The 14971-nt window shown below is 36.6% G+C and overlaps 1 protein-coding gene across 1 annotated transcript in view; it reads left to right on the top strand.

The window, feature by feature from the left end:
• STPG2 (sperm tail PG-rich repeat containing 2) overlaps nt 1–14971 on the top strand; it is a 316895-nt gene that overhangs the window by 128395 nt on the left and 173529 nt on the right. The window contains exon 7 of the mRNA XM_032398732.1: nt 1253–1412. Within this exon, the coding sequence (XP_032254623.1) occupies nt 1253–1412 (160 nt within the window). The remainder of the gene's footprint in view (nt 1–1252; nt 1413–14971) is intronic.

Below are 14971 nucleotides of genomic sequence, written 5' to 3'. Positions count from 1 at the left end.
GCATCAGAGAAGTCCCAACTAACAATGGTTTTATTATACAAAAATGGGGTGCCATATTCTTCCAAAGTCACAGAACACAAAGGAAGGTTGTAGAAATGTTCCTATATTAAAGGAGGCTAAAAGCAATATCTGAACCTAGACTAAATTATATGCTTGAAGGGGAAAAATGCAATAGAGGCATTAGTAGATCAACTGACATTGGAAGATGAATAGTTGATTAGATAAAAATATTATATCATTGATACATTTACTGAAGTTGATAAGTGTGCTTCAGATATGTAAAAAAAAAATCCATATTTTTAGTAAATACACACCAAAATATTAAGTGATAAAGGGCCATGACATATACAACTTTCCATTAAATGGTTCTATATATATGCTGCATGCTTGTGTGTGTGTGTGTGTTTTTGTGTGTGTGTGTGTGTATAGAGACACACACACAGGGAGACACAGAGAGGAAGGAATAGACATACTGAAAGAAAGAGAAAGAAGCAGAGTGTGGCCAAATGAAAAAAGCAAATGGCATAACGTTAACAATGTGTGAATCTGGGTAAACATTATATAATACATGTATTTTCTTAATTATTTTTATTCATGCAATTTTTTTCTGTAAATTTGAAATTAATTCCAAATAAAAAGTTAAAAAAATATACAATGCTATACTTCATGATTTCAGTTACATATATATGTATATATATATTTAATATTAAGTTAAATATTATAAATTTATAATAAACATAAATGTATAAGTTTAATATTATAAGCTAAACCAGATTTATATATCTCTTGAATCTAAGATTTTTTCTTAAGATATTTAACAATATTGTTGAGTTAATTGAATATATATATCAAGGAACTTTGTCAATTTGTATTAATTTTATTACTTAAAAGAAGCCATGTTACATCATATAGTTTTTTATTATCTTAACTTGCAGAATAATTTAAATGTGAAGATTGTCCATACATTATCATCTAGAATCTCATCTTGAGATAATTTCCTTCAAAATGTCTATTTGGCTTAGTAAAGTATATAATGCATTACTGTATTAATATATATGTTTTTACTAAAAGCTATATATTTTATGTTTTGATAGGTACAAGATCTTAATTCGTCTGTATTTTTTCACTCCATTAAGAAATAAATTAAACTCCAGATGTTATATTAAGTAAGAAGGCAGCTTTTAACTCATGAAATATCAAAATGTACTATGTAGTACATATCTCATTGGCATATTTTCCTGTTCTTTACCAGAGATTTGTACCTATGAAATCAATCACTCCAGCTCCTGGCACATATAATGAATCTCGAACTGCTTTCAATTCCTTGAAGAAAACACCGATACTGAAAAGTACTCCATTTGGTCAAAGTGCTGTTCGATTCACACAGGACTTCAGAACAGAGGAAATGCCAGGTTAGTAATTAATCTATGTAGTTATATAACTTAATATTCTTGACAAGATGGATGTACCAAAAAGTACAATTCTTTTTGTTCTGTGGTTTTTGTTGTCATTTTAAGTCACATTTTAAAAGTATTGACTATACACTAAACACAGATAGATTAAAAATAATGTATAATTTTAGTAAGATTTCAATTTAACAGGTCATATATCTTAATGGTAATTTTCTATTGTTTTCCTTTATTCAGTAAATTTCCTAATTTCTCTTTATGGGTGAACATATATATCAACTATGTGGTCACTGCCAGTATTTTAACTTATGAAATGCACTTTTGTTAAAATTTTATTTTGGGGATATCCTAAAACATATTGTAGTATTCTCACTGGATATTTTAGTATACAGAACTAAGAATCCAGCACAAAAATAACTTATATAAATGTTAACATATTGTTATGTGTTGCTGCATAACAAACTTGGTGGCTTAAAAACACAGAGTTTTCTTTTGTATCTTACTATTTTGTGGGATGGCTGGAAGGCAGAGCTCAGATAAGACTGTCATTCAGAGTGCATGCATAGCTTCAGCATTGCGTCCCAGGGTAGTTGGTCTTTTAATTTGGTAGCTCAGGACTCTATAGGACCTGGCAGGATGGTACAAGGCTTATTTCCTAATGTCAGAAATCCCACATTCTGTTTGTTAGTCAGGTTACTCAGGGCAGCACATGTTAGAAGAGCATGACACTTCATCTCTCAATGACACGAATAGCAAAGAATTTTTGGCCATCTTTAATTTACTATAGACTACCCTCTGCCCACAAAACATTTACAGTTGTCCTACATGCCTTCTCCAGGCCTCCAAAGTCTCATGTAATTATGGTGTAATCTTGAAGTCCAGTATTTTCTTATCTAAGACCTGTATTGCTATAGGTGAGAATTCTTGGGTGTGATACTTTAGATTAGCTTCTTGAGTATGACTTCTCTCTGTCAGAAGAGCTATGAACTAAAGACACACATTATCTGTCTCACATATCCCAAAACACAGCAATGGGAGAAAGATAGGATAATCATACTAGATGCTCCTATTCAGAAAAGAGAAAACTAGAGGCCCATAACAGTCATAGGCCAATAACAACTATGAAATCCAACCAGGCACATTTTGTAATTTCCTTGATTAATGCCCAGTTGGGTTCCCTTGGAATGATTTTCCAAGGTACTTTGTTCTGCCTTTGGGCTCTTGGTTCCATCTTTTGAATCATCCTTCCTTTTCTATAAGAAATAGGCTGTGTTTCTGGCTGCCTAACTTGTTTACACCAAGCTCCACCCCATGTGCTTCGGCAGAACTGCCCTTCTCTGTCAAGCTTGTTTCAGTCCCAGCACAACAGGCCCCTCCCCGAGAAGGTCAGGCCCCTCCCCCCAGAAGCCTCTGCCCACACAATATTTCCTGACCAGAGAGTTCTGCAGGGCTTTATTTCTGGCAGAGTTGGTGTCAGGTCTCATTTCACAAGCAGACTAGAGCGTACCTAGTTAAAACTCACCACATTCAGTCCAGGGACCAAACACTGCCCACAGCAGGAAGGGAGAGCCTCTACAGACAACTGGCCTGAAGATAGAGCAGCCAAAACACAATAGCAGGGCGCACGCAGCATGACTGGAGACATTCCGTGAAGCACTACACCCTGGGCACTACATGACCTCTTCTTCCTAAGGCTATTACTTTCAGGAGCAGGAGACATAACTGACTTTTCTAATGGAGAAGAAGGCAGAGACTTAGACAAAATGCCAAGACAGAGGAATTTATTCCAAATGAAAGAACGAGATAAGGACACGGCTAGAAATCTAAGCAAAACAGATACAAGTAATATACCTGATGGAGAATTTAAAGCAACAATCATAATGATACTCACTGGGCTTGAGAAAAGAATAGAAGATATTAGTGAGACCCTTACCACAGAGATAAAAGAGTTAAGAAAGAATCAATCAGAGATGAAGAATACAATAAACGAGATTGGAAATGGGTTTGATGCAATTAACAGTAGGCCAGAAGAAGCAGAGGAATGAATTAGTGACCTAGAAGACAAAATAATGGAAAATAATGAAGTTGAACAAAAAGAGAGAAACAATAATTATGGGACATAAGAGTAGACTTAGGGAACTCATGACTCCAACAGATGTAATAACATTCATATTATAGCAGTCCCAGAAGAAGGAGAGAGAAAAGGGAGCAGAAAATTTATTTCAGGAAATAATAGCAGAAGACTTCCCCAATCTGAGAAAGGAAACAGATATCCAGATCCAGGAGGCATGGAGAACTCCAATCAAAATCAACAAAAGCGGGTCCACACCAAGACATATTGTAATTAAATTTGCAAAATATAGTGATAAAGAAACAATCTTAAGAGCAGCAAGACAAAGGAAGTTCTTAATTTACAAGGGAAGACCTTTAAGGCTAGCTGGAGATTTCTCAACAAAACCTTGTGGAGAAACATTTATCATGCAAATGGATGTCAAAAGGAAGCCAGAGTGGCAATATTTATATTGGATAAACTATATTTTATTTACTTATTTTAAAGATTTATTTATTCATTTGAGAGAGAGAGAACGAGAGCATGGGGAGGAGGAGCAGAGGGAAAGGAAGAGAGAAACTGAAGCAGATTCCATGCTGATTGTGGAGCCCAACATGGGACTCAATCTCACGACCCTGAGATCACAACCTAAGCCAAAGCCTGGAGTTGGATGCTTAACCAACTGTGCAACCCAGGTGCCCCCAAACTAGACTTTAAAATAAATACTTTAAAAAGAGACAAAGAAAGGCATTATATAACCACAACGGGTTGATACAACAAGATATAACAATTGTAAATATTTATGTACCCAACATGGGAGCACCCAAATATATAAAATAATAACAAACATAAAGGAACTAATTGATAATATAATAAGAGTAGGGGACTTTAACACCCCACTGACATCAATAGACAAATCATCTAAATAGAAAATAACAAGGACACAATGGCTTTGAATGACACACTGGACCAGATGCACTTAACAGATATATTCAGAACATTCCATCCTGAAACAGCAGAATACATATTCTTTTCAAGTGTACATGGAAGATTCTCCAGAATAGATCACATATTAGGTCATAAAACAGGCCTCAACAAATACAAAAAGATTGAATTCATACCATGTACCTTTTATGACCACAACACTATGAAACTAGAAGTCAACCATAAGAAAAAATTTGGAAAGACCAAAAATACAAAGAGGTTAAACAACATGCTACTAAACATTGAATGGGTCAACCAGGAAATCAAAGAAGAAATCAAAAAAGACATGGAAACAAATGAAAATGAAAGCACAATGGTCTAAAACCTTTGGAATACAGCAAAAGTGGTCCTAAGAGGGAAGTATATAGCAATGCAGGATTACCTTAAGAAGCAAGAAAAAAATCTCAAAGTAGGCTGTGTTTGCAGTTGGAGCTTTCTCCTATAGAAGATGAGGGGCCTACAGCGTATAGAAGATGAGGGATCTATAGCCACTTTTCATTTTGCACTGTTGTTGTCTCTTTCTTTCCAGGTTTGTAAAATTCCCTCTAAAAACTACTTTGTAAGTATCTTATTGTAATGACTTAGAATCAAATATACTGGACAAAACCCACACTAAAATGTACTTCTTAGGAAAATCTTTGTCTACTTTGGGTCACCTTTGGCGCCGCTGTGTTTCGATACTCTTAGATTCTTAGGAGCATTATTATTATTTTAGCCAAGAGGGTCTATGACATATGGCCTTAAAATTCTTAGAAGCCTTTTCTTTAACTGAAAGATTCTATGGTGTACCATCTTAAATCTTTCTGAGGTCTTAACAAAGGGTCTTACAGTCATACTCTGGATTTGGTCTTTGATCTCAGGCCATTTCTTGCTTTGAGAGCTTTTTGCTATATGTAGAGATGGAATGAAGAAAAGTTTTACTTTCAACCCCAGAAAATTTTGATTTCTTTCATTTCTTATAAATTCTTGAAAACAACTGTTTGAACTCATCTCTTTCTTTCCATACCTTCACACACATGGCTAAAAACAACTAATTGGTACTTTTGATATTCAGCCTGGAAACTTTCTTAGCTAGAAACTACTTATTTATTATTTTCTTCATTATCTCAAGCATTAGTTTTGTTAAAATCTCTGCCATTACATTATATCTCCAGCCTCCAATAACATTTTCCTCCTGTCCTTTAAGCTATCACCAACTGTCCTCTCATGTCCCTTTCTCTAAGTCTTGAGTTGTTCCAGCTTCTGACCCATTGCCTGATCTCAAACAATTGCTATAAGTTTTGTTATGGTAATTTGTTATGGTAAGTCTATACTGGTACAAAATTATTTACTACTCATGCCATTGAGAAGTTGAGTCTTGTTCTTCTCCATTCCAATCTTGGTTAGTCTGGTGTCTTTTCTGACCAATAGCATGCAGTGGAAGTGATATTTTAGCACTTCTTAGGCAAAGTCATGAGCTTTATAGTATATACCTGGGCCTGTTGAAACAGTTGGTCTTGGAGTCCTGAGCCTCTGTGAAGTCTAAGTATTCTAAGACTGCAATTCTGGAGAGGTCATGTGTAGGTGCTTGGCACTACCCCAGCTGAGCCTAGCTGAGTACTGTTTCTCATGAATCTGAAGTCCAAAGTATTTAGGTCTTAGGATTAGGTCTTATTTTCAATTTTGTGGTCTACTGTATTATGATTAAGGTATTATAAATTCCCCAAAGGTTTATTTGTGAAGGATACAGTTAAATTATGATGACACCTCCAATCTAATCCTGAATCTTACATATTTTAAGAATTAGTGAGAATGGCCTCATGGAACTTCAATTTTTTTTCTGTGTAGATATTAGTATGCAGTAATAAATTGGACCCATCAATCAGTTCTAGAACATACTTACAGGTTGCTTTTAGAAGGTCACCCTAAACTGTCTAGTTCTGGGGTTCCTGGGCATTTCTATACTTACTGATTAGAAAAATGAATGTGAAAAACCTCTAATGTGAGTGAATTACATAATCAGGATGGCTTTTCGAATCAGATGCTTAACAAAGTACTACTTGTGATGTATATACTTTTGAGTGAGGTCCCTATATTTAAGCACTTAAGCTGTAATGTGTTCTGTTGTCTTCTCCTACCTGAAGAGAGACAGATCTCAAATACTTGTCTTTTAAGTACCTTAAATGGCGGTCCAAATAGTTTTTATTACACTTTCTACTTACCTTTTTTTTCTAAACTTTACCAGTGGAGGAATGTTTGAAGATTGCTGAAATAAGACATTAGCATTTAGGTTTTCTAAGAGTTGGCACAAGAGAATTTTTGATAGAGATTTTTGAGAAATAGATATTAGAACTGGAATATTTGAAGAATTGGAAAGAGTTTATGGGTAGCTTCTTTGAGAAAAACCTTCTATTTGACTGTGTATGATGATTTGATCACTTTTAATCCAGAAAGCACCTAAAATATCTCTAGCCTCATACTACTCAAAGTGCCCATTTGTCAATTGTTTGTTTCCTGCCTACAATGAGAAAGAAGATTGTACCAAAATGTAAATCAACACAATCCTTCCTTTATGGAGAAAGACTAGTTACAAAATGCTTAGTGAGGGGGGAGGAGCAAGATGGGGGAGGAGTAGGAGACCTAAATTTCATCTGGTCCCAGGAATTCAGCTAGATAGTTATCAAACCATTCTGAACACCTACAAACTCAACAGGAGATCGAAGAAAAGAATAGGAGCAATCCTATGAACAGAGAAGCGACCACTTTCTGGAAGGTAGGACATGTGGAGAAGTGCATCTGAGGTGATATTTAGGAAGATAGACCGCAGGGGGAGGGAACCTCTGTCAGCCAGCTACCGGTAAGTGATAGAGCAGCAGAGCACAAAATCAGAACTTTTAGAAGTCTGCTCCGCTGAGGGACGTCGCTCCAGTGGCTAAGCGGGGGGTGGAACCCTCGCTGGGACAGTGTGGTCTCAGGACCCTGGGGTCACAGGAAGACCAAGGGTGCCTGAGTGTGGCAGAGCTCCCAGGTATCAGAGCGGGGAACCTGGCAGCAAAGATGGAGCCAAGGAGTGGGCTCTCAGCTCAGGGTTGCCATAAACTGTGATCTGCAGCACAGTCGGGCCACTACTCTTCAAGCAGGGACCCAACAAGTGGCAGATCCAGGGAGACTCCCCTTCTTCCCCCAGAAGGAGCGGCATGGGAGCTCACCACAGGAATCTGCTGGGTTTGGAATCTAAAAACGGGGTCGTGTGCCAGAGATAGAAATGCTCGGTCACAGGCCACTGAGCATGGAGTGTGCCAGAGACAAGGGAGACAAGAGTGATTGACTGCTTTTCTCTGAGGGCACACTGAGGAGTGGGGCCCTGAGTTTTTGGCTTCTCTGGGGCTGGAGATTGGGAGGCAGCCATTTTCATTCTCATCCTCTATGGCTGTACAGAAAGTTTTCAGGGAACAAAAGCTCCCAAGAGCAAACCCAAGCAGATTACTTAGCCTGGCTCCTGGCAAGGGTGGTGCAATTCTGCCTCAGGCAAAGACATTTGAGGATCACTGCAACAGGCCCCTCTCCCAGAAGATCAGCAAGAACAGCCAGCCAAGACCAAGTTTACCAATCAATGAGAACGGTGAAACCCAGTGCTAGGGGAATACAGCACATAGAATTCATGGCTTTTTTCCCATGATTCTTTAGTCTTTCAAAGTTAATTTTTAAAATTTTCTTTATTTTTCTTTTTCCATTTTTTAGTTGAGTTTTTCTTTACTTTTTCAACCAATATCTTATCAATTCCTTTTTTAAAATCTTTTTGAATTTTTCATTTTTACATTCATATTCTATCTCTTCATTGTATTTAACCTTATTTATTGTATATATATAAGTTTTTCTTTCTTTAAAAGTTTGGGATACAGTTTTTTCTAACAGACCAAAATATACCCTAAATCTAGTGTATGACATTGTCCTAGTCTCCTGCCTGATCACATTCTCTCTCTTTTAAAAATTTTTTTCATTCTTTTTTCAGCCAACTTATCAATTCCTTTTTATAAATCCTTTTTAATTTTCATCTTTACAGTCCTATTCCATCCCTTCATTGTATTTACCCTTATTTTTGTATATATATGTTTTTCTTTCTTTAAAATTTTGGGAGGTGATTTCTTCTAACAGACCAAAATACACCCAAAATCTAGTGTGTGGCTCTGCTCTATTCACCAGACTGATTATATTCTTTTTTTCCCCCCCTTTTTTCCCCCCCCCCCCCTTTTGGGTCTCTTCTTGTTTAGTGTATATTTTTCTGGGGTCATTGTTACCCTTTAGGATTTTTTTTAGCATTTTGCTCTCTCATTCATCTATTCTCCTCTGGACAAAATGACAAGATGGAAAAACTCACCTCAAAAAAAAGAACAAGAGGCAGTACCGACTGCCAGGGACCTAATCAATACAGACATTAGTAAGATGTCAGAACTAGAGTTTAGAATGACAATTATGAAGATACTAGCGGGGCTTGAAAAAGTATAGAAGATACTAGAGAATCCCTTTCTGGAGAAATAAAAGAACTAAAATCTAACCAAGTCGAAATAAAAAAGGCTATTAATGAGGTGCAATAAAAAATGGAGGCTCTAAATGAGGCAGAAGAGAGAATTAGTGATATAGAAGACCAAATGATGGAGAATAAAGAAGCTGAGAAAAAGAGAGATAAAATACTGGATCATGAGAGGAGAATTCGAGATATAAGTGATCCCATAAGATGAAACAATATTAGAATAATTGGGATCCCAGAAGAAGAAGAAAGAGAGAGAGGGGCAGAAGGTATATTGGAGCAAATTATAGCAGTGATCTTCCCTAATTTGGAGAAGGAAACAGGTATCAAAATCCAGGAAGCACAGAGAACACCCCTCAAAATCAATAAAAATAGGTCAACACGACAACATCTAATAATAAAACTTAAAAGTCTTGAGACAAAGAGAAAATCCTGAAAGCAGCTCGGGACAGGAGGTCTGTAACCTACAATGGTAGAAACGTTAGAATGGCAGCAGTCCTATCCACAGAGACTTGGCAGGCCAGAAAGGACTGGCATGATATATTCAGGGCACTAAACAAGAAATATATGCAGCCAAGAATACTATATCCAGCTAGGCTGTTATTGAAAATAGAAGGAGAGAGAAAAAACTTCCAGAACAAACAAAAACTAAAAGAATTTGCGAATACCAAACCAGCCCTTCAAGAAATATTGAAAGGGGTCCTCTAAACAAAGAAAGAACCTAAAAGTAACATAGACCAGAAAGGAACAGAGACAATATATAGTAACAGTCACCTTGCAGGCAATACAATGGCAGTAAATTCATATCTTTCAATAGTTACCCTGAATGTAAATGGGCTAAATGCCCCAATCAAAAGACACAGGGTATCAGATTGGATAAAAAAACAAGACCCATCAATATGCTGTCTGCAAGAGACTCATTTTAGACCAAAAGTCACCTCCAGATTTAAAGTGAGGGGGTGGAAAACCATTTACCATGCTAATGGACATCAAAAGAAAGCTGGGGTGGCAATCCTTATGTCAGACAAATTAGATTTTAAACCAAAGACTATAATAAGAGGTGAGGAAGGACACTACATCATACTAAAAGGATCTATCCAACAAGAAGATCTAACAATTGTAAATATCTATGCCCCTAACATGGGAGCAGCCAATCATATAAGCCAGTTAACAAAATCAAAGAAACACATCAACAACAATACAATAATAGTAGGGGACTTTAGCACCCCCCTTATGGAAATGGACAGATCATCTAAGCAAAAGATCAACAAGGTAATAAAGGCTTTAAATGACACACTGGACCAGATGGACTTCACAGATATATTCAGAACATTCCATCCCAAAGCAACAGAATACACATTCTTCTCTAGAGCCCATGGAACATTCTCCAGAATAGATCACATACTGGGTCACAAATCAGCTCTCAACCGGTACCAAAAGATGGGGATCATCCCCTGCATATTTTTGGACCACAATGCTTTGAAACTAGAACTCAATCGCAAGAGGAAAGTTGGAAAGAACTCAAATACATGGAGGCTAAAGAGCATCCTACTAAAGAATGAATGGGTCAACCAGGAAATTAAAGAAGAATTTAAAAAATTCATGGAAACAAATGAAATTGAAAACACAACTGTTCAAAATCTTTGGGATGCAGCAAAGGCGGTCCTAAGAGGGAAGTATATAGCAATACAAGCCTTTCTCAAGAAACAAGGAATGTCTCAAATACACAACCTAACGCTACACCTAAAGGAGCTGGAGAAAGAAAAGCAAGTAAAGCCTAAACCGAAGAGGGGAAGAGAAATAAAAAGATCAGAGCAGAAATCAATGAAATAGAAACCAAAAGAACAGTAGAACAGATCAACGAAACTAGGAGCTGGTTCTTTGAAAGAATTAATAAGATTGATAACCCCCTGGCCAGACTTATGAAAAAGAAAAGGGAAAGGACCCAAATAAATAAAATCATGAATGAAGGAGGAGAGATAACAACCAACACCAAAGAAATACAAACAATCATAAGAACATATTGTGAGCAACTATATGCCAGCAAATTAGATCATCTGGAAGAAATGGATGCATTCCTAGAGATGTATAACTTACCAAAACTGAGCCAGGAAGAAATAGAAAACCTGAACAGACCCATAACCACTAAGGAAATTAAAGCAGTAGTATAAAATCTCCCAACAAACAAGAGCCCAGGGCCAGATGGCTTCCCATGGGAATTCTACCAAACATTTAAAGAAAATTAATACCTATTCCTCTGAAACTGTTCTAAAAAATAGAAATGGAAGGAAAACTTCCAAACTCATTTTATGAGGCCAGCATTACCTTGATCCCAAAACCAGACAAAGACCCCATCCAAAAGGAAAACTACAGACCAATATCCCTGATGAATATGGATGCAAAAATTCTCACCAAAATACTACTCGGTAGGATCCAACAGTACATTAAGAGGATTATTCACCCCAACCAAGTGGGATTTATTCCTGGGCTCCAAGGTTGGTTCAACATCCACAAATCAATCAATGTGATACAATACATTAATAAAAGAAAGAACAAGAACCATATGATCCTCTCAATAGATACAGAAAAAGCATTTGACAAAGTAAAGCATCCTTTCTTGATAAAACTCTTCAGAGTGTAAGGATAGAGGGTACATACCTCAATATCATAAAAACCATCTATGAAAAACCCACGGGGAATGTCATTTTCAATGGGTAAAAACAGAGCTTTTCCACTAAGGTCAGGAACATGGCAGGGATGTCCACTATCACCACTGCTGTTCAACATAGTACTAGAATTCCTAGCCTCAGCAGTCAGACAAAAAAAGAAATAAAAGGCAGCTGAATTGGCAAAGAAGAAGTCAAACATTCACTCTTTGCAGATGATATGATACTTTATGTGGGAAACCCAAAAGAGTCCATCCCCAAAACTGCTAGAACTCATACAGGAATTCAGTAAAGTGGCCGGATATAAAATCAATGCACAGAAATACACCAACAATGGGACAGAAGAAAGAGAAATTAAGGAGTCGATCCCATTTACAATTGCACCCAAAACCGTAAGATACCTACAAATAAATCTAACCAAAGAGGCAAAGCATCTGTACTCAGAAAACTATAGAATACTCATGAAAGAAATTGAGGAAGACACAAAGAAATGTAAAAATGTTCCATGCTCATTGATTGGAAGAACAAATATTGTGAAAATATCTATGCTACCTAGAGCAATCTACACATTTAATGCAATCCCTATCAAAATACCACCAGCTTTTTTCAAAGAAATGGAATAAATAAGCCTAAAATTTGTATGGAACCAGAAAAGACCACAAATAGCCAGAGAAATGTTGAAAAAGAAAACCAAAGCTGGTGGCATCAGAATTCTAGACTTCAAGTCATATTACAAAGCTGTAATCATCAAGACAGTATGGTCCTGGCACAAAAACAGACACATAGATCAATGGAACAGAATAGAGAGCCCAGAAATGGACCCTCAACTCTATGGTCAACTAATCTTCAACAAAGCAAGAAAGAATGTCCAATGGAAAAAAGACAATCTCTTCAACAAATCGTGTTGGGAAAATTGGACAACCACATGCAGAAGAATGAAACTGGACCATTTCCTTTCACAACACACAAAAATAGACTCAAAATGGATGAACGACCTAAATGTGAGACCAGAATCCATCAAAATTCTTCAGGAGAACACAGGCAGCAACCTCTTTGACCTTAGCCACAGCAACTTCTTCCTAGACACATCGCCAAAGGCAAGGGAAGCAAGGGCAAAATGAACTATTGGGACTTCATCAAGATAAAAGGCTAAAATTAACAAGTCAGGAAATGACAGATGTTGGCAGGGCTGCAGAGAAAGGGGAACCCTCCTACACTGTTGGTGCGAATGGAAGCTGGTGCAGCCACTCTGGAAAACAGTATGGGGGGATGGGTTAGCCTGGTGATGGGTATTAAAGAAGGCACGTACTGAATGGAGCACTGGGTGTTATACGCAAACAATGAATCATGGAACACTACATCAAAAACTAATGATGTAATATATGGTGATTAACATAACATAATTAAAAAAAAAAGAAAAAAAAAAGAAAAAAGCTTTTGCCCAGCAAAGCATACAGTCAACAAAACCAAAACACAACTGACAGCATGGGAGAAGATATTTGCAAATGACATATCAGATAAAGGGCTAGTATCCAAAATCTATAAAGAACTTTTCAAACTCAACACCCGAAGAACAAAGAATCCAATCAAGAAATGGGCAGAAGACATGAACAGACATTTCTACAAAGAAGGCATCCAAATGGCACAGATATATGAAAAAGTGCTCAACATCACTCGGCATCAGGGAAATTCAAATCGCAACCTCAATGAGATATCACCTCACACCAGTCAGAATGGCTAAAATTAATAAGTCAGGAACCGACAGATGTTGGTGAGGATGTGGAGAAAGGGGAACCCTCCTACAGTGTTGGTGGGAATGCAAGCTGGTGCAGCCACTCTGGAAAAAGTATGGAGGTTCCTCAAAAAGTTGAAAATAGAGTAACGTATGACCCAGCAATTGCACTACTGGGTATATACCCCAAAGATACAAATGTAGTGATCCGAAGGGGCACGTGCAGCACAATGTTTATAGCAGCAATGTCCACAATAGCCACACTATGGAAAGAGCTGAGATGCCCTTCCATAAATGAATAAAAAAAGGAAATAAAGCCTTTAAATGACACACTGGACCATAAAAAAGATGTAGTATATATATACAATGGAATATTATGCAGCCACCACAAAACACGAAATCTTGCCATTTGCAATGATGTGGTTGGAACTAGAAGGTGTTATGCTAAGCGAAATAAGTCAATCAGAGAAGGACAATTATCATATGGTCTCACTCATATGAGGAATTTGAGAAACAAGTCAGGATCATAGGAGAAGGGAGGGAAAAATGAAACAAGATAAAACTGGAGAGGGAGACAAACCATAAGAGACTCTTAATCTCAGGAAACAAACTAAGGTTGCTGGAGTGGAGGGGAGTGAGAAGGATGGGGTGGCTGGGTTATGGACATTGGGGAGTGTATGTGCTATGGTGAGCGCTGTGAATTGTGTAAGGCTGATGAATCACAGACCTGTACCCCTGAAACAAATAATACATTATATGTTAATAAAAAAAGTGCTTAGTGAAATAGTCAATTTACATTTAATTGTAAACTTCTTTTCTTGTGGATTGTTCTTGGACAAGCAACAGCTCACAGACCACATTTTGAGTAGCCTGATCTTAGTCAATTTCTATATCTTCAGACATGGAACTTGCAGCCCAGAAAAACAAATGAGATTGAACTTATGTTTTATAACTATTTAGTTGTAGAGCTAATTTAGTACAATTAGTAGATAACTTGAGTATAACCAAGTTAAGTGTTCTTTCAAGTATATATTGCGTTTTATGGATGGATATTGCTGCTCACCAGAACTGATTTTTTAATATTACTGATTTATAAAACATATGTGCAAATATAAAAAGATACAAAATATAAAATTTGTTTCAAATATTCACTCAGATTGCCACTGTAGAAAATATTCCGGGTTATAAATATGTCCTGAAAGGTAAAAGGCAAAAATAAAGTAACTGCTGTGATAGGAATACTGGATGATAGGTGATTTTTTTCCCAAATTGATTTTTTTAAACTCGGTACTCTTATTTACTATATTTCTCTTAGAATATGCTATCTATAATATTTATAAACTTCAATAAATGTGCTTGGAGAGCTATATAAATAAGATTTTAATAATTTCTAAAAGTTAATTTGGTTCAGTTTTCTACATAAGTTTTAGTTCAATTCTTATAATTGTAATCAAAAACTTTCCACATTTTTCAAAATCTTTTTTTTTTTTTTTTAGTTTAGGATTCATTCCATTGCCAAATTAATTTTTAATGTTGCTACATCAACTCTTTAATACTTTTTGGCATCAAGAATTTCTTCCTTTCTTTCTTTTCTTTTCTTTTCTTTTCTTTTCTTTTCTTTTC

Source organism: Phoca vitulina, unplaced genomic scaffold (genome assembly GCF_004348235.1).
Source record: "Phoca vitulina isolate PV1807 unplaced genomic scaffold, GSC_HSeal_1.0 scaffold3, whole genome shotgun sequence".
Taxonomy (NCBI): Eukaryota; Metazoa; Chordata; class Mammalia; order Carnivora; family Phocidae; genus Phoca; species Phoca vitulina.
Note: the sequence above shows the minus strand (reverse complement) of the source record. Positions and strands in the feature narration are given on the sequence as shown.